Source organism: Tauraco erythrolophus, chromosome 17 (genome assembly GCF_009769465.1).
Source record: "Tauraco erythrolophus isolate bTauEry1 chromosome 17, bTauEry1.pri, whole genome shotgun sequence".
In the NCBI taxonomy this organism is placed as follows: Eukaryota; Metazoa; Chordata; class Aves; order Musophagiformes; family Musophagidae; genus Tauraco; species Tauraco erythrolophus.
The window spans coordinates 6,762,656-6,780,490 of NC_141481.1; the positions used below are offsets into that span (position 1 = coordinate 6,762,656).

The window sequence follows — 17,835 nt, forward strand, 5'->3', positions numbered from 1 at the left end:
TGAAAGGGCCTATACTATTATCAGTTTCGTCACACTCAGTGACATTTAACCAGATACAAAAATATTTTTAATACCAATCTCACCTGCCATAGGATCAGCACCTGGTGATAATACAAAAATCAAAGGGGCGCAACAATTTGAATCACTGTAGCTTCTTCCAAGATCAAAAGTGGGTGGTTCAATAAATGGTCTTCCCATATTTTCCACAATGAACTCCTGCACTGCCGGAATAATTTTGTCAGGTCTCAAACATCTGAGAACAACCATGCGATCTAACCCCATCAGTGTGCTCCACGCATCTGGAAAGGCTTCTTCATGGGGTCTTACAGAGTCATATATTAGTTTCCACTTTGAAAGATTCTCTCTTACGTGTTCCATTAGTCCGTGGAGGTTTGTCAGGCTAGATGCACGTACAAGTTCAGCCCATGATTTGTCAGATAGCCAATCTGGAGCTGGATTGAGGTGAGGATTATCAAGAGCAACACCTCCTGTCAGTAGGAAACGCCAAACCTCATCATCTATTTGGTCTTTTCCCTTCATAATGCCTACTGTCAGAAGGAAGGAGAATAACAGCTTATCCTTTTCAAACAGTGAACGACAGACATTATTATAGATGCTTACTGTGAAATGCTCGATTATATTTTTAATTCTCTCTTCTAGATCTTCACTCTTTTTGCTCTTAGCAATAGATTGAACATACAAGTTAACAAACCAAACCAACGAATACTGGTACATAGGTTCAATGTTTGCCATATCAGAGATGCAGAAGAAGACAATAGCTGAATGAACAGCAACTGGCTTATACCCCATTCGAGTAGAATCTATTTGCATCTCAGTTACAGAGGCAACTTTTTGCTTTTCAGAGATTTCTTCAGATAATTCTTTGGATGAAGACAAAACATTAATTGCTGTTTCATCTTCCAAGATGTTTCCTTCTGAACTGGAAAGGATCTCCAGGATTTTATCTTCTATGTCCTTTAGTTGTTTCTTGTTGGCTGCACTTTCTATAATCAGTTTATTTTTCTTTTCTTCTAGCTCAGGCTTTTCCTCTGCAGCTACAATTCCAAGAAGTTGGTCCTGAAGACCCAAAGGTGTAATCATGAAGTTGACTAGACAAACTTTCACAGCCACTTCAGGAAGATAATGAGGATTTCTTAAGCGGGTTGTTATGTAAAACCTGAAGTCTCTTGAATATTCAATTACGTTTTCCCCTAATTTCATGTATTCCACTCCTTGTTGTTTGAATGTTAGTTTTAATAAAATAGGTTCTATGACAGCATCTAGTTCCTCACCAATATTTTCTAGCAAGACTGGTGTTCCAAGCTGAATAGCATTTTCTAATGTCCTCACATAATGTGCATCAGATAATTTGATAACTGACAACCTGTTAGTTTTCTCCATATTTTTTACCCACTTGTTAGCTTGCCTTTGAGGATCTATCATTAAAGCCCATCTTCTCGAGTTAGAAACAATTATGCCATTGTCAGTGGAAAAAGAATCAACTGGCAATCCAGAAACCTGCCATGCACGGATTTTGACTGGATCCCCTAACGTATTATTTAAGCTAAAATCACGGGAGCACGGTATGTTCTTTTCATCACACAGGACCTGCCATTGCTTTTGACATTTTAGACGATAATCTACAGTAAAGGCTCCCAAATAAGCCACAGTTCCTGACGATAACAACACATCTCCTATAAGGTCTATGTATCGGATTCCTAATAATCGTGCAGCTTCTGTCCACCTATCTTTCTCTCCACCAAGACCATTAATGAGCTGTTCAGCTCTCACAAGCTTTTGTGAACAGAGTTCAATATTAGTTTCCAATTCTCTCTTTCGGTCATTCATTTTGTCAAACTCATCATTCAAAGCTTGGAGGCGATCAACTACCTCTTTAAGTTCTGCTTGTTTTGTTTTTAGCTTCTGCATTTGAGTGTCCAGTAATCCTTCTGCAGCTCTCAAACGTTCGCGCTTTGGGGCAACCACTTTTGCAACACGGTCGTATACCTCCATGGCTCGCACCCACTTGCATAGTCCTTCACAGGCAGAGGAGACATTTTTTATGACAGCTGGCTGAAAATCTGGGTGATCAATAAACCTCTCTCTAATTCTTTTCATTATAGCAGGAGGAATATTATCCTTGTCATATGTCTTTAAGCTCTCAAGGAATTTCAGATCTCCAAGGATTCTTCTAGATGGCCCCCAGTAGTCTTCTATCATTTTACCTATAGTGCAAATAATACTACAATCAGACTTAAAACATGCCTGTTCAAACTGAAAAAAATACTTGAAACATAATATGAGGAATTAATATAAATGATTTTGCAATAGAACTTTACTATGCAACCACTGTTAACTAGTTTGAGAAAATCATTACCTAAAGACAGGAACTTTAACATCACTAACCTATGTCATACTTATTAATTACACATTAATTACAAATCAATCAAGCAAAATAAGGGAAACAAATTACTGTACAGTCTTTCTTGGCATAATTTATTAGATAAATCAGAAACTATGTGAAAGCATTCCTTCTTAATCTAGGTAAGACAGTTTTAGATGAAAGACATTTATAGAATTCTTATTTTCAATTATGAAGGGTTGAACTGTGGGGGCATAAGGTAGAAGAAAAGTGAAAGGAAAAAGGTATCTTTCCTTTCCTACCTTGCAAGTCCTGTGCAATCCCACAATAACAACACAATCCACACAGAAAGAGCTTGACAGAGTAATCACCTATGTCAGGAGTATAGATAGAATTCTGTCTCCCATTATAACTGATAAGAGTTTGGTTGCAATGATTAGAGTGGAAAATACAGGTGAATGGTGCACAGCACATCTCTGGCTCCCAGAGTTCCTCAAGGCAATGCAAATCTCAAGACTGGGTTAAAGCAAGTTGAAGAGATGACTTTGTGCTGATGACTGGGATCATATTTACAAAGCTTGTACAACAGTGTCAAGCAAGTGCAATATGTTACAATGGCAAAAGCAGCTCTTGGCTATTCAGTGTAGTTACAAGTCATTGCTAGCAAAATGCACTTTTAGTGCACATGGCTACATTCACGCCAGAAGCACTTCACTAGTACAACACAGCAGTACCCCGAGCATTCCTAGGGCAGGGATAACAAATACTGCATCATTACCACTGCCACTTGGATCAGGCTTTCTGTCTGGTTTCGTTCCCTTCATGACACACATACTCTCCATGACAAGCTTAACAGGACCAGGTGGATTCTGCATGGATTTCACAAGAGAGATGTCTGAAGGATTCAGGGTATCAAGCGCTGCAAGTGCTGCCTCCAAAGCTGGCATGGCCTCAGCAAGGTCTCCTTCACATTCATCCTGTTAAGACATTGGGCAGAAGCCTGTAAACCTTCACACAACATCAGGTCTGCAACCTGATTACCCCACTCCAGCAGAGCCTCAGAGAACCCACTCTGCTCGTCAGTGCCTAACAAAAACTCTGCACAACATTGTGTTTCTTGAAGAGAAAGCTACTTTCACCGTTTGTCTGTGCAGTTTAAAGAGGGAAGGTTTGTAGAGAAATCATTAACTTCCATAAGCTGAACTGACAGCTGAAAAAGGCAGACAAGCTTTCAAGCTCAAAGTCTCTCTGGTCTGACAAGAAGAATTAAAGTACAGGTTAGATACAGTTGTTCTTAGTTAAATCTTACAGTGCTGATCAGGTAAAAATATTTACTGTGTAGCTTAAATTCTTTATCACGTACTCAGATCGCAGTAATTATCTATCACTGACATTTCCAACTAGTTACAAAAAAAAATATTGAGGAACTCTGCAGCTTCCCATGGGAAATTCTGTGCTACAGACATCTGTCTACTGCAATATCTCTTAGGTTATGCCTAACAGGGCTCCATGCAGCGCTATGCCAAATTACCTCAGCTAACTCTAAACGAGCTGTCTTTGGGCCTGGAAGCAATATCATCCCATTACTCAATCTGTTGAAAAGGAGAATGTATTAGCACAGAAATAAGAGCTGTACAGCTTTTGGGATGTGAACTAGAAAGGGAAGCTATGCAGTACTGTGACATACGGTCATACTCCAAACAGCCAAAATTTACCTTGTTTATATTAGGAACATCTCATTCATCATCTCTTGCAACTTTGTTACTTTAAGAGCTTGGATCATACCATTAACGCATCATCACAACTCCCATTTACTTGGAAGACTTGGAACCCATCATGCTCCAGGCTCAAGCCCTTGTACACTACCTTAATAGCTTTAGCAACAGCTGCTGCTTCATTAGCCTCTTTTTCATCTGCTGACACTAATTCCTTCTTTGCATCTACTTCAGTTGTTTCCTTTTCAATCTGGATCATCATTTTGTCCGTTTCTGCGGAAGTTTGAATCAGCTCAGGCTGAAGGGCAGTCAGTTCCTTCTGCATCTCTGCAACCTGATGAACACAACAAGAAATCAAGAAGAAATTTGTGTAAACATGCATGCGTTTCACATCTCCATGTCTTAGGAAGAAAGATCAGCATTATATTAGTACAATTATATATTAATACAATCTAAAAAGGGACATTTGATCTAAAAAATTATTAAAATAGTTCTCTAGCCTATTTTTACTAAAAGCTGTTTTATTGAACTGATTTTTAAAAAGGATTTTTTTTATCATCCATGTAATATGCTTGCTTTTTTATGATCCAATTAATTTCAATAATGAGAAATAAATTGATTAACTGTATTTTCCTCACAGTCAGTTTCAGTTTATGGACCACAAATAATCCTTTATTGCACATGTGGAAAACAAAATCCAAAAGAAACAGAAGGAAACACAGAATTAGTGACAGCAACAGCTGCAAACTGCATGTTCTTCTTCACTTTGCATCTTGGAAAGATCAATCCTTGGATCACATGGGTTGAAAAGGAGGGGTTATTTACCTGGAACTTGATCAATATCCTACTGGGAATCTACTCAGGAACTAACGTTTATTATTGTCTCACAGCATTCTTCAACTTCTGCCCTATTTTGAAAATGGCAATAGGTACTAGGATGCTGAGGTATGGATTCTCCATATAAGGTTTTGAGAAAATAATTAAATTTGTAAGGTTTATTCTTTCAACATTTAATGAGTATCATCAACTCAATTTAGCTTTCTATTAAGTGCTATAATCTGAATTTACATACTACAACTTCTTAAAATGGCTAAGCAGTAATCTAATTTTTCATCATTAGTATCATGAATACAGTGAAGAAGGAATTTAATAAGTTTTATTTTTATAACTTTCAATCAGCTTATACAGACCCCATACTAAAGTATGCACATGACACATATTCAGTGTTTTCATTTGAAACTTACTTGTGAAGATGCGAAGTCAAGTTTTTGAAGTCCCATAAGATAACGAGTTCTCATCATGTCCACTTCTTGCCTTTTGCTATTCAGCAGAGTCTTAAAGGTAAGAATCAATTCTAAGTATGAAGTTGGTGTCACATAGTTGTGTCTTCGCAGTGTAGTGTAATAGCTGACGGAGAGCTCTCTCACACTTTCTTGGAAATATTTGCACATTGACACAACCCTAGAGAAAATTTTTCCACGTTACTATGAAAGTAAAATCTGTCTCTATGTTAATCATGAGGAAATTACTCTGAGCTTATGAAATTATTTTAGTGTTAGTGAAGGCAGAACTGTTTTTTCCCCCATTATAAGAAATACTTTAGACTCCCTTCAAAGAGTGGCCTGATTTTCAGAAACATCAGACACATAAATCTAGGTATCTTTGACTTGCACTGAAATCCCAGAGTTGACTTAGCTTTGTCCATTTATAAAGACAGTTTTCTGATCAAGTATGTTGGAGGCGCGAGGGGGAGGAAAATGAACATTTGCTTCATATATTTCTTGACAGATAAACTCATACTCTTTTCTAATGTCATCTTCAAGTTCAACATCCTCTAAAAACTTGTTAGCAACCATTTCCAAAGCATCTGTAGGCCAGGTTTGGAACCAATCAATGGTGCAACAGTTTATCAGTGAAGGGAACATCCGTAATCGATTCCGAAATGCATCTCCAATTGGACTCATGGCTAGAAAAAAACCAAAACAAAACCACGATTGTTACCTAAGTTTGTTTGCAGTTAGCAAGTAGAAAAAACTAAGCCTAAGAAAAAACATTCTAACAAATAACACATTGTATACAGACCTAAGACAATATGCAAATTTTTCTTCACCCTTTCAGTAAAGAAGTTGTACATAGCAAAGGGAGTGGCTTCAGTTTTCCTGTTTTCCATTCTTGCTGCACTTTGCATTTTCTCAACAATTTCAGCTTTCTCATCTGTTGCAAAGATATTAGGCACATCACCCGTATTTAAAAGCATGTTGATATCTTCTACAAATGCTTCATCCTTTATTTGATTATCACAGAACAAAAAGGACACGCTCTTGTTACCAACACCTGCTTTCAGCATGACTCGTTTAACATCTTCTTTCCATTCATTGATTCCATAGGACTTCGTAATTTCTATTTGAAACAGTTCAAAGTTATTCATGTAGGTGGCTAGCTTGGTAGCGCTTTGTCGGCCACTCCCACCAACCCCGACCAACAGTAGATGTCCATTATGTTGTTTCAATACCCTGCATATCCTTGAGATATGCTCAATAGCAAACTTGAACATGACTAAGGACATTGGTGTTTTGCTGATATTGTTGTATTCCTCAAGGTAGTATTCCATCACAGTTGTCAGTTGCTTTAAGTCTGTGATTTCATCATAAGCTTTTACATTACTGTCCAGCTTCAAATAGTCTCCAAAGAACAGGTTGCGAATATTATCATCAGAGATTTTTCCAGTAGGTGAGAGATGACTCAGTACCTAGAGAAAAGACAAAAATCAACAGAAAATTCAAACTATTAAAGAATTATTTTCCTTAAAGTCATAATCATTCTTATCTACATAGTAATAATACTGTGGGAAGCACTGTTTTCCAGCTATTCTAGTTATTAGTCTGGGAAAAAAAAAAAAAAAAAAACACAAACCAACACAAAAAAACCCACCTAAATGTGGAATATGCTGTAGGTTGACATGCAAGTTTCCACATATGCATACCTCACAGGGAGATTTTGCTGTTGTGCTGTCAAACATAGGACAAGTTCACAAAAGGCTTCTTAGAAAAGTACCCAGTACTCCCATTGGCTCATCCAAATATTAACTTAAGCAAAAGCACCAATAAATATTGTGTAAGACATTTATTCCAGATAGCCCTTTGTACCAACACAGAATCATTTAGAAGTTATGAATCCTTCTGATACGAAGTAATGTGTATTAACCTAAGAATATGTATAATACTCAATACTGAAGAGAACATCCATACTTTTTAAATGCACTGATCGAAATAATTCAGAATGTGTCCAATACTAATGTAAGCTCAATGTCTAAGTATTTCTGAAAATGCATCAGTCTCATTCTTAGCCCCAGCCCGTTACCCAAAATACCTTATTTAAGCTCTGCTTGAAGCTATTTGATGTTGTCTCTTGTACCATCTGAAAGAATACCTTCCTGTCCTCCTCATCAACTAAGCGATCATAGAAAACTCGGTAAACTTCATGAATCCAAAGTCTGATCAGTTTATCTCCATCCTGAAAATTAAATACAAGAAAACAGGTAAATAAAGCTCGGGCAAGATTTGTTCAAAATCAAAAGGATAGAAATGTCCATCTGGACCCTGCTATATCTTGTACCAAACTCAGTGGGAGTCTTTCAACTCCAAGCCATTCAGCGCATGGCTCAGCATCTGCTAACTTAACTGGCTTCCTCACCTAGTTACCCATCTTGTCCTTCCTGCCAATACAAACTGGGACTCTTCTATCAAAGCATATTTCTCTACTGTATCAAATATTCCCACCCTTCCAACACAAAGTAAAGAATAAATCTTTCAAAGATATGGCTCATGGGCTCTAACCCAAGCCCTGCCCAAAACTGTTGCTGGCTATTCCACTGAATAGCTTGTAGCTGTTTTGTTCTGTTTCTGCACCAAAAATATTAATCCAACAGAAACAGAACTTTTAATATTCCTTTATCATGACATTTTCCTGACAATGGGTGAAAAAAGGAGGATGAAAATCATATACATCTATCAGTGTTCATTTGTAGTTTGTGACAACAGGCAAACTTGGGGCTAAATTATTCTGTCTTGTTCACTGACGAGCTTGCCATTTGTAAAAGAGAGATAACGAGTCTTTTCCCATGTTTGTTTCTTTTGTAAATTTAGTTCGCAAATTCAAGAGAAGGGACTGTCTGACTTGATGCACAGGCCTTAACTGATGGGCCCACCTGTAACACATGTAAAAAACATTAACAAAAATGACAACTGCCTCCTTCAGAGACAGACAGAAAATATATAGCAAGGTATTCAGGGACTATTCTGATTTTAAACCTTGTAAATCTATTGAAGTCACAGTTCATGTACTTTGAGATGTTTACTTACTGATATTATAAAAATAATTTACTTTTTCCATTGCTCTTTCTTACAGTATATAATTAAACTACAGCTTACTTGCAAATGAGTGTGTGGACAGAGCAGCACTCCTTTAATAACCCTGGAAAAATCCCGTAGATTAAAGACATAGTGGGATTTTGAAGGAGTTGGGAGAAAATTATCAACCGCCATCTTATAAATCACCATTGTTGCTTGGACCATCATCTTACCCAGCCTTAAGAAGGAAAAGAGATACAATTTTAATTTCTGCAGGCAAATCACAGTAGAAAAGACAACACAGGTGTTACAAGAAATATATCACATTATAGAATCATAGAATGTTAAATTCTATGATTTATTGATTTATTCCATTTATATTTTTCACTCTGAGGGTGATGAGGGTTTCCCTGCCCATGGCAGGGGGGTTGGAACTAGATGATCTTTGAAGTCTCTTCCAACCTAAACTATTCCATGATTCTATGTTTTAGGTTGGAAGGGACCTCAAAGATCATCTAGTTTCAATCCCCCTGCCATAAACAGGGACATCTTCCACTAGATCAGGTTGCTCAAAGCCTCATCCAACCTGGTCTTGAACACTTTCAGGGATGGAGCAGCCACAACTTCTCTGGGCAACCTGTTCCAGTGCCTCACCACCCTCAATGTAAAAAATTTCTTCCTTGGATCTAATCTAAATCTCCCCTCTTTCAGTTTAAAGCCATTGCCCCGTGTCCTATCACTACGCTCCCTTGCAAAAAGTTCCTCTCCAGCTTTCCTGTAGGCCCCTTTAGGTACTGGAAGGCTGCTGTAAGATCTCCCTGGAGCCTTCTCTTCTCCAGGCTGAACAACCCCAACTCTCTCAGCCTGTCTGCACAGGAGAGGTGCTCCAGCCCTCGGATCATCTTTGTGGCCCTCCTCTGGACCCGCTCCAACAGATCCATGTCCTTCTTATGCTGGGGACCCCAGAACTGAACATAGTATTCTAGGTGGGGTTTCACAAGAGCAGAGCAGAGGGGCAGAATCACCTCCTTGGACACGTTGGCCACACTTCTTTGGAGGCAGCCCAGGATACAGTTAGCTTTCTGGGCTGCCAGCGCACCTTGCTGGCTCATGTTGAGCTTCTCATCAATCAACACCCCCAAGCCCTTCTCCTCAGGGCTGCTCTCAACTCATTCTCTGCCCAGCCTGTACTTGTGCTTGGGATTGCCCCAACCCATCTGCAGGACCTTGCACTTGGCCTTGTTGAACTTCATGAGGTTCGCACAGGCCCACCTCTCCAGCCTGTCCAGGTCCCTCTGGATGGCACCCCTTCCCTCCAGCTTGCTGACCACATGACACAGCTTGGTGTCATCAACAAACATGCTGAGGGTGCACTCGACCCCACTGTCCATGTCGCCAAAGATGTTCAAGGTAAGATTACCTTAGAAACACAGGCTCAAAGCCTTTGCTGAAGTGCCAATCAGCAACTGCAGTAAAAATCTTGGTTAATATGTCATCATCAAAAGAACGTATAGATACAATATTTAAGTGTCGTGTGAACCGTCCTGTAATACACACAAAAAGATGCAGAAAGATTTAGGAATGTCCAAACACTTTTCCACCTTTCAGCTAGCATATTCTGGGATTGATTGTCACTCAAACAACAATATGTGAATCTGGCTCCAGCTCCATGATTTTGTTACTGGCAACTTTCTGCCCAGCAATGGTGCAAAAGAAATTTAAACTGGTTTACATTTCATATCAGTATTTCACTTAGAATAACTGGTTTTAATTTGAAAATCATGAATCTCCATTACAACAAGGTCACTATTACCCAGATTTAAATTTCAGCTCACATTAGCTCTCTTGATTGTGGTATGACAACAAAACTTTACAAAATCAAGTATCTTATTATCAGGTTTCATCTAAAAAAATTGGTCTATACACTAGTAAATTTTACAAGTTTAGCTGTTATAGTTATTCTAATAAAACCTCCTCAGAACATACACAGTTATATCTGTATTAGAGCATTTATATGAAGCGAAGTAGCATGAAGTGCCTTATAACGGTGCAACTGTAGCTACATTAGGGCTTTTACTGACATAACTTTTTAATGAGAAAATATAACCTCCCTTATGGTGATATGACAGGAATAATGGACTTGCAGGCAATGTGCTTTTAAGTAAATGCAGGCAGCCTATCTTAGCAGCAGAAGATACAATTTCAGAAGACAATTGCCAGAAAGACTGAGCAAGAAGATGCATTCCCTCCCTTTTCCAAAGAATGGAAAATTGAAAAAGTGTCTAATTCTCTAATTTTAGAATTATTTCCATCATTCATAGTTTAATCAACATTAAAAACGTTGTTTCTAATGTTGATTAAACTCCCCCTGGAAACGGTACAGATTTGACCTCGAGCATACAGCCTTCTATTTGGAATGACCCAGTCAGAGAACGTATTTGTAGGTTTACAAGTAATAGATAAATGCAGAATTTGTCACCAGCAAAACTGAACCTGCCTCAGTCAGTTAGATAACTACTTGCCATAGTAACATATTTCCTACCTGTAATATCATTCCTGCCTCCTCCAGGTGGACCCATAGCTGAAACAAGCAGCACATCTATGATACTAATCTTGGATGTATCTTTCTTGTCATACCAGTGACCATGATCAATCCACTGTCTGAGAAGCTCAATGGGTGGCTGAGCTCCATACACTTCCTTGGCAGGCATGTTTAGGTCATCTATGGTGAACGTAGACATTGAATAAAAAGAACCTCAGTGTTTAGGAATTATAGTTTTCTTTCAAAGCTAAGAAGAAAAATAACTGAATTGGAGGTAGAAAAAGGTTGTGTCTTGTTATTTTTTGCTTCCCATTAAACTAACCAGAATCAAATGACATTCTACTTCGCAGGCACACTTAGAGGTGATGATTTAACTTAGTGTGGTTGGTGACTTTGGTTTATTTTATTTCGTGTCACACTGCAACACTATGAACTATTCTGAAGACAAACATCTCTTAAACAGTCGGAAACCTTTCAGCAGGGGGCAGTGCTAATCCTTCTTCGAACGCTTGTAAAAAGCCAAAGAGCACTAAGGCAGTCCAAAATTACTAGTCTCAGTGAATCACTTCCTTTGCCTAAAGCCAGAATTAAAATGACATGAAAACCCCGAAAAAATTGTCTTACCCACAAATATTATAGCTTTTTTCCCCGAAGGAGGTCCAAATAATCCTTTTCTTCTTCTATCCAGCTTGGACATAATAATATCCTGGGTTTGGTTAGCAGAGGTTCTTGCAGAGAAGTTGATGAAGCTTGGGATGTATTTTTGCTTTGGAAGCTGTAGCAGAAAATTGCTTGTTACAGCTGATTTTCCAGTGCCCGTGGGGCCCACAAAAAGCAAAGGGACTTCATGTTCCACATATGTTTTAAGAAAAAACATTTGTCTGGCAGTTTCCATTGTTGGAATGATCAGCTCAGATACCTGTTACAGAGGAAAGTAAAATAGCACATGAAAATCAAACATCTAACACCTTAATGAACATGAATATTTGCAAGCAACTACAGGAAGCCTGTAGCACAAATGCATCTTAAAAACATTCTTTTCTCTGAAAACCTAGGCTATAACAAGGTTCTGGTAGATAGTATGGCCCCACTTCTTGTTCAGTGTTTATACAGTAAACAGCACAATGAGTATTATTTATGTTGTGGTTCATAGACACTATATAAAGCCTGGAAGGAGAACTGCAGGGTTAAGTATCGTTTAATTCTGTTCCTCTACTGTGCAAGGAGAAAGGAACAGCACTATGGAAATTTTTTTCTCTTCGTCATCTTCCACTTATCATTAGCAGCTGTGGACTAGATCTTAAGAAAAGATTTTAGACAGCAGAATTTTGAAATGTAATCTTACATCTCTCAGGCACTTAATGGACAAGACAGTTGCAACTACAATGAAATGAGAAGCTGAACAAATATCACTTAAGTTATCTTGAAATTTCATCTGCAGAATAGGTACTTTTTGCAGACCTCTCCTGTGCTACACTTCCCTTGAGTTCACAGCTGCCACTCAAAAGGTGAGTGCCCCTGTTTGAAAACGGAGGGGATCCAGGACTCTCAGTACTGCTTTTCATATCCCAAAGAAGTAGTAAGTCTCTTTGCTTGCTTTCTCTGATTGACTCGTACTGTAATATCATGATATCAACACAGAAAACAAAAATGAAGGAACAGAAATTCAGGCTTTGGCTTTTTCCTACCATGATTTTCTCAACATCAGATGCTATTACAGAGACAAAAGCAGAACCAAAAATCTTAACCATCAGCCAACCTCAGGGCTCCATGTTCACCTGCAGTGCTGAACTTTCAATATTGATTGCACCAGAATTAAGATATAAGCATGAAAAGGACCCTACAGAGATTAATGAAGTGTTGCTGATCAAACATTAAACAGCCTTATATAGTAGAATCAAAGCTAGCTAAGGTAGTTGATTTACACCTCTAAATCATTTAATCAAATAATTATTTTCTGTAATGAAAGATATCAATGTGAACCTTAGCTTCTGGGGCGATAACTTGCTCTTCTTTTGGGACGTACTCTGTCCACATGTTCCACTGCCCACTGCCATGCTTGTAAAAATAGAAGTCATAAACACTCCCTGTTAATTGAAAAACACAACATAGAAAAACCCACTGATTAAAGAATAAAAATAAACTTTAATCATTTTAGGGTTAGACATCCAACACAGAGATAATGAAGGCTTTCTAGTACACAAGAGATTGTCCCGTCCCCTCATGCCATTATCATCACCAAAACATTTTCGGTCAGATTCAGCTACATTGTTTGAGTACAACATGAGGCATATGCTACTCATGGTTAAAAGAGCCAGGAAAGAGCACCCAACTGTGCAGCCCAAGGCTTGGCAGATGGTGGCTCTGCTGCAGACTTAACATCTGCCAGGCACTCTATTCTCCCTTAAAGTGCCAAGTTTTCCTATTGCTTCATAAAAGGCCAGGCAAGTACAGTTATGAAGAACCACCTTTTTCTGGGAAGATATTGTTTCTGGTAAGCTTCACACTTTTAGGGCGTGGGTTTTCATCATTCATTCCCATTAGCAAATTGCGGTAAAACAAATCAAATTTCTTTCTGCTGTCTGCATCGATGATCCCACCAACTGTCCAAACCAAAGAAAAAAGGAAGAGCCCCTGCAGCCACAAGATGATCTGCTGACTAGACATGCTTTCCTTCTCCTCTTCCTCAGATTGCTTTATTTCATCTAAAACACATATTTCAAATTTTAGTTAAGAGGCAGTAATAACCCTAAATCGCAATTCAAAATGCGTTTTTGCAAAAGCATTCTGAAACAAACTTAGAGCATTGTCTTCAGTGGAACAAAGCCAAACTACAGAGTGTAGATCTTGTCTGTGTAAAATACTGTTTACAAAAAAAATAAATGAGAAGAAAAGATATTTACAAAGGGTCCAAATTCTTTTCTTCAGATGCTAGCAAACAGAACATATGGAATACACTCATAAGATCATGTTTAGTTTTGTAATGACACTAGTGTCCAAACGTGGAAGCTCTGTATGCTAGTCATAGACTATTATTAATACTGATCAGTGAGAAAGGACTTGTGCTGTATGATCTCAACAGTAAGGAATTCCTTTGGTATTTCCTTGCATCTGATAACCTGCATCTTTTCACGGGACACAGCAACTAAAAAAGAAAAATTGAAATAAAAAGAATAAGGCTTAGGGTACTTACCAAGCAGACAAGTATAGAGTTTCATCAAGCTATAACTCAGATGAATAGAGGACGTTTGCACAATGGCTTTGCAATGAAGGTTAATAAACTCTAGACAGGGCTGGACTAGCCACATAAACAAGTCATTGATCTAACAGGAGAAAAGGAAATGACTTTAAAACAACGCAGGAGTTGCCACATTTCTCACTGTCCCTCAATTCTCTCTCAATAAAATATAAGACATCAGAAATTCTCCAAGCTGGCAGAGGGAAAAGTCAGGAAAGGATCTGTTTGAGACAGTACTTAAGTGATCACATCACAATCTGATGGTGAAAACAAGTTGCTTCTAACACAGAGAAGTCTTCAGCAGGAATTTTGTTACCTAGTTACTAACCCAGACAACAGAGCAGTAGCTCAGCCTAGGGAGACTGCTGCTTTGCTTAGGCAACAACAAAATTATTTCAACAGAAACAAAGATAAGGGCTTCATCCTCCCTTAAAAAGGACAGGCCCCTACTGAGGACCCAGCACAGATACTATGCCACAGCAGAAATTCCAGAAAGCTAGAACTGACTGGTACCTGCAGGAGTGCCACAGGGACCTTCTAAATCATGAAAGTGCTTCAAAAAGTTTTGATTTTGCGTGCCTGCCTTCAAGTGGGAAAACTGTGAACATCACCTTAAAGATAATCTTCTATTTGAGATCTGCTTAAAAAAATTAAGTCTCGCACCAGCTCTCGGTGTTCCTCCTGCAGGTTTGGAGGCAGTGTTTTCATGTAAGAATCCTTCAGTGGCTTCCAACCTAACTGTTGTGGGTCCATATAGATCATACCACACCTGGGAAGAACAAACAACGATGGTACAGGAACAGATGTGCAAGGTGGGACAGTTCAAGTTTGAATGCTTTCATGTTACCTGCTGACAGTTGCTGGAGATGCCTCCTCTAAGTCTGCTGGCTCAAAGATTAAACTCATTTTTGAATTCATCTGAATTATTTCACCACTCATTAAGCATAGCTAGAAGAAGAGCATCATGTAAACATGATCTAGTCATGTCAGTGCTGATCATCCAGTCAAAGCAATGCCTGTCATAAAATCACTGAATGTTCTACTTAGCGTCACTCCTCATTCACTCATCCGTATTCTCACAACACATGATATTTTCTGACCTTGTCTCAACTTTTCCACATGTTACTGTAATGGCTTGCAGAGACAGAGAACAATGCTATATCTTTAAATAACTCTGCAAGGAAGAGCATTTATGACCTGCAGTTTTTTTTTAGTTAATTTATTCACTAAGTAATTTAAGCAAGTTCAGTTTTCAGTTGCAGAACTGAGTTTATGTATTTCAGTTTCCTAAGAAGGGTCAATAAAAAAGCCTCAGGGAGTAACCTCATTTCAATAAAGTAGAAGCAAGACAAGGCTTCTAGGGAGAAGTAACAGCTTAATATCATCTACTAAACCCATTCATATAATTGGGGAAAAAAGCAATGCTTTCAAGCACATCGGCCTTTCTTGAGTCTCACACCTCTTTTGACTAACATGGTAACAATACTACTACTAAGATAAAATACGTATATTCAAGGACGAGGCTACTAGCAAAAATTAGGCTACCTTTTTATTATCATCCAGCACAGTGTTCATATTCTCTATCCAAACTGCATCCACTGGGCCATCAAAAATAATCCACTTCCGATCATCTGTGGTAGAAGCTGCTTGCTCCCTGAAGGCATTTGCAAGAACTCCATCTGTCCACTCATGGCTTACAGGATCAAAACTGCCATACAACTGTCCCATAGTAATTGCTTTGGGATTAATAACTTTGTATTCAACAGCAAATTCGTCCATGGATTTTGCTGTGTAAAAAGACAGATAGATGACCTTGAGAATTTGGTAGGTTAGTTTCATTCAACAATTGAAGGACAGAACAAGAAGATTCCTGAGGATCCTACTTTTACGGCCCAAAGGAAAAGAAAACCAGATATTTGGCAGCTAGGTAGCAGTAAATAAGAAAATCCATTACTTGTACAAGGAAAGTACAAAGTCCTATGTGCAAAAGCACATGAAAAAAAGAAAAAGCAGAGCAGAACAGTTTTATCTGTTTATGAGAGCTTTCGATCTTCCTTGCAGAGCTAGTTTTTACAAGAGTATTACGCACAAATACAACGCTTAACAAAATGCATAAAAGCATAAACATATTAGTATGTTTTAATATTCCAGTAAATGCGGACAAAAATACTTCCAGACAAAAATAGTTCAATGAATACCAACTTTCCAGCGGAGAAAGCTGAATATAGGACAATTAACAACCTGTGTATATCTCTGCAAAGGGAAAACATTAGTCATAGAATTAACTTCATTAAATCAGAAATTTGCAGCTGAACAATGTTACCTGCACACAAATCACCAAGGGCTCCAGCTAGCACTTTGTACGCACAGGTCTTCCCACTCAAAGGATCTCCAACAATCATGAAACCATGGCGAACCAGCATCATTTCGTATATCTGTATCAATGACAAGAGATTTAATCTTTAACATAGCACAAAAGCAAGCATTATATGTGTAAAATCAAAGGTATCTCTCCTGCACCTAGACAGGACAGGACGAAATTCTCACTGATATAATTTAAGAAATCATTGCCCCTGACATCCTCCCTTTTTCCTAGCTAAATGTCATCCCTCAGCTGTCATAGCATCATTGTACACGGTGTGAGTGCACTAACCAGACGCTGCAGATCACAGCCCAGTGTAAAAGCCTAAACTGAAATCAATGATTACCAAAGAAGCTGACAAAAAGGGATTGAAACCACAGTTGTGAGGATCTGTCATATTACTGGTCCCACAGAGGATGACTTTGGACCTCAAGAGTGGTAACTTCTTCAGTCACCCCACGAAACCTTGCCAAACGCAGCACAGATTCTGTTGAATTTTCTATCCTGAACCATAAGACCTATGCTGTGGCTGCACACATTAGCTTTTTCACAGGCTGACTGAATTTAAAAAATCACTATGAGCAAAGCAGGCTTTTACTCCATAATTTTTTCTCAGTAAAAATATGCTGTTTGCAATAATTTATTAATTGATGATTTATTAGCTATTAATTCATGACACAGACACTGGATGTAGAGTGTTTCTCTTCTCCCAGTTTTCTTCCCCAGAGGTATCTGAAAATAAACCTGAATAATTTTTCCAATGAACCATGTTACTGGTTGAAGATTCATTTTTTTTATATTTTCAGTTAGTGCCTTGACAAACAGGTCATAGTCTGGTGTAGGAAGAATCACTCCAGGAAACAGGTCAGATATGATGCCCTGTTAAGAAAAGACAGAATAGAACACTATCTAAACACAGATTACAATAAAGGAAAATTTCCAAAGCATAAAAATCTGCAAGTAAAACAATATTCATACAGATAACAGGAGCTTAAGAGGAAATGTCCTCAGCTGGACAAAACTAACTTCTAGACAAACTGTAGACACGAAAGTATTCTGTATGTATGAGACAGAAATGAGTGCCTGCATTTTTCACACACACACACTTGTATTGTAAAAGGAAGCTCAACCTTCTGCAAATTTGGCCCAAATAGTATTACAGAAAAGGATGTGAAAGTGGTTGAAAGAATTTCAGTGATTAAATAGAAGGGTATGTGGTCTGAAATTTCAGAGCAATGACTCTGTGCTGGCACCCTAGCTTTTAGGT

At 38.4% G+C, this 17,835-nt stretch overlaps 1 protein-coding gene across 1 annotated transcript in view; it reads right to left on the bottom strand.

The window, feature by feature from the left end:
* Positions 1–17,835, bottom strand: part of DNAH3 (dynein axonemal heavy chain 3) — a 58,669-nt gene that overhangs the window by 9,727 nt on the left and 31,107 nt on the right. The window contains exons 34-52 of the mRNA XM_086622481.1: positions 17,313–17,447; positions 16,530–16,641; positions 15,752–15,993; positions 15,054–15,154; positions 14,870–14,975; positions 14,162–14,291; positions 13,437–13,673; positions 12,952–13,055; positions 11,593–11,887; positions 10,969–11,148; positions 9,847–9,970; positions 8,508–8,664; positions 7,447–7,590; positions 6,160–6,826; positions 5,878–6,043; positions 5,322–5,538; positions 4,229–4,411; positions 3,141–3,339; positions 84–2,225 (exon numbers count right to left, since the gene is read on the bottom strand). Coding sequence (XP_086478607.1) covers positions 84–2,225; positions 3,141–3,339; positions 4,229–4,411; positions 5,322–5,538; positions 5,878–6,043; positions 6,160–6,826; positions 7,447–7,590; positions 8,508–8,664; positions 9,847–9,970; positions 10,969–11,148; positions 11,593–11,887; positions 12,952–13,055; positions 13,437–13,673; positions 14,162–14,291; positions 14,870–14,975; positions 15,054–15,154; positions 15,752–15,993; positions 16,530–16,641; positions 17,313–17,447 — 5,641 coding nt within the window. The remainder of the gene's footprint in view (positions 1–83; positions 2,226–3,140; positions 3,340–4,228; positions 4,412–5,321; positions 5,539–5,877; positions 6,044–6,159; positions 6,827–7,446; positions 7,591–8,507; positions 8,665–9,846; positions 9,971–10,968; positions 11,149–11,592; positions 11,888–12,951; positions 13,056–13,436; positions 13,674–14,161; positions 14,292–14,869; positions 14,976–15,053; positions 15,155–15,751; positions 15,994–16,529; positions 16,642–17,312; positions 17,448–17,835) is intronic.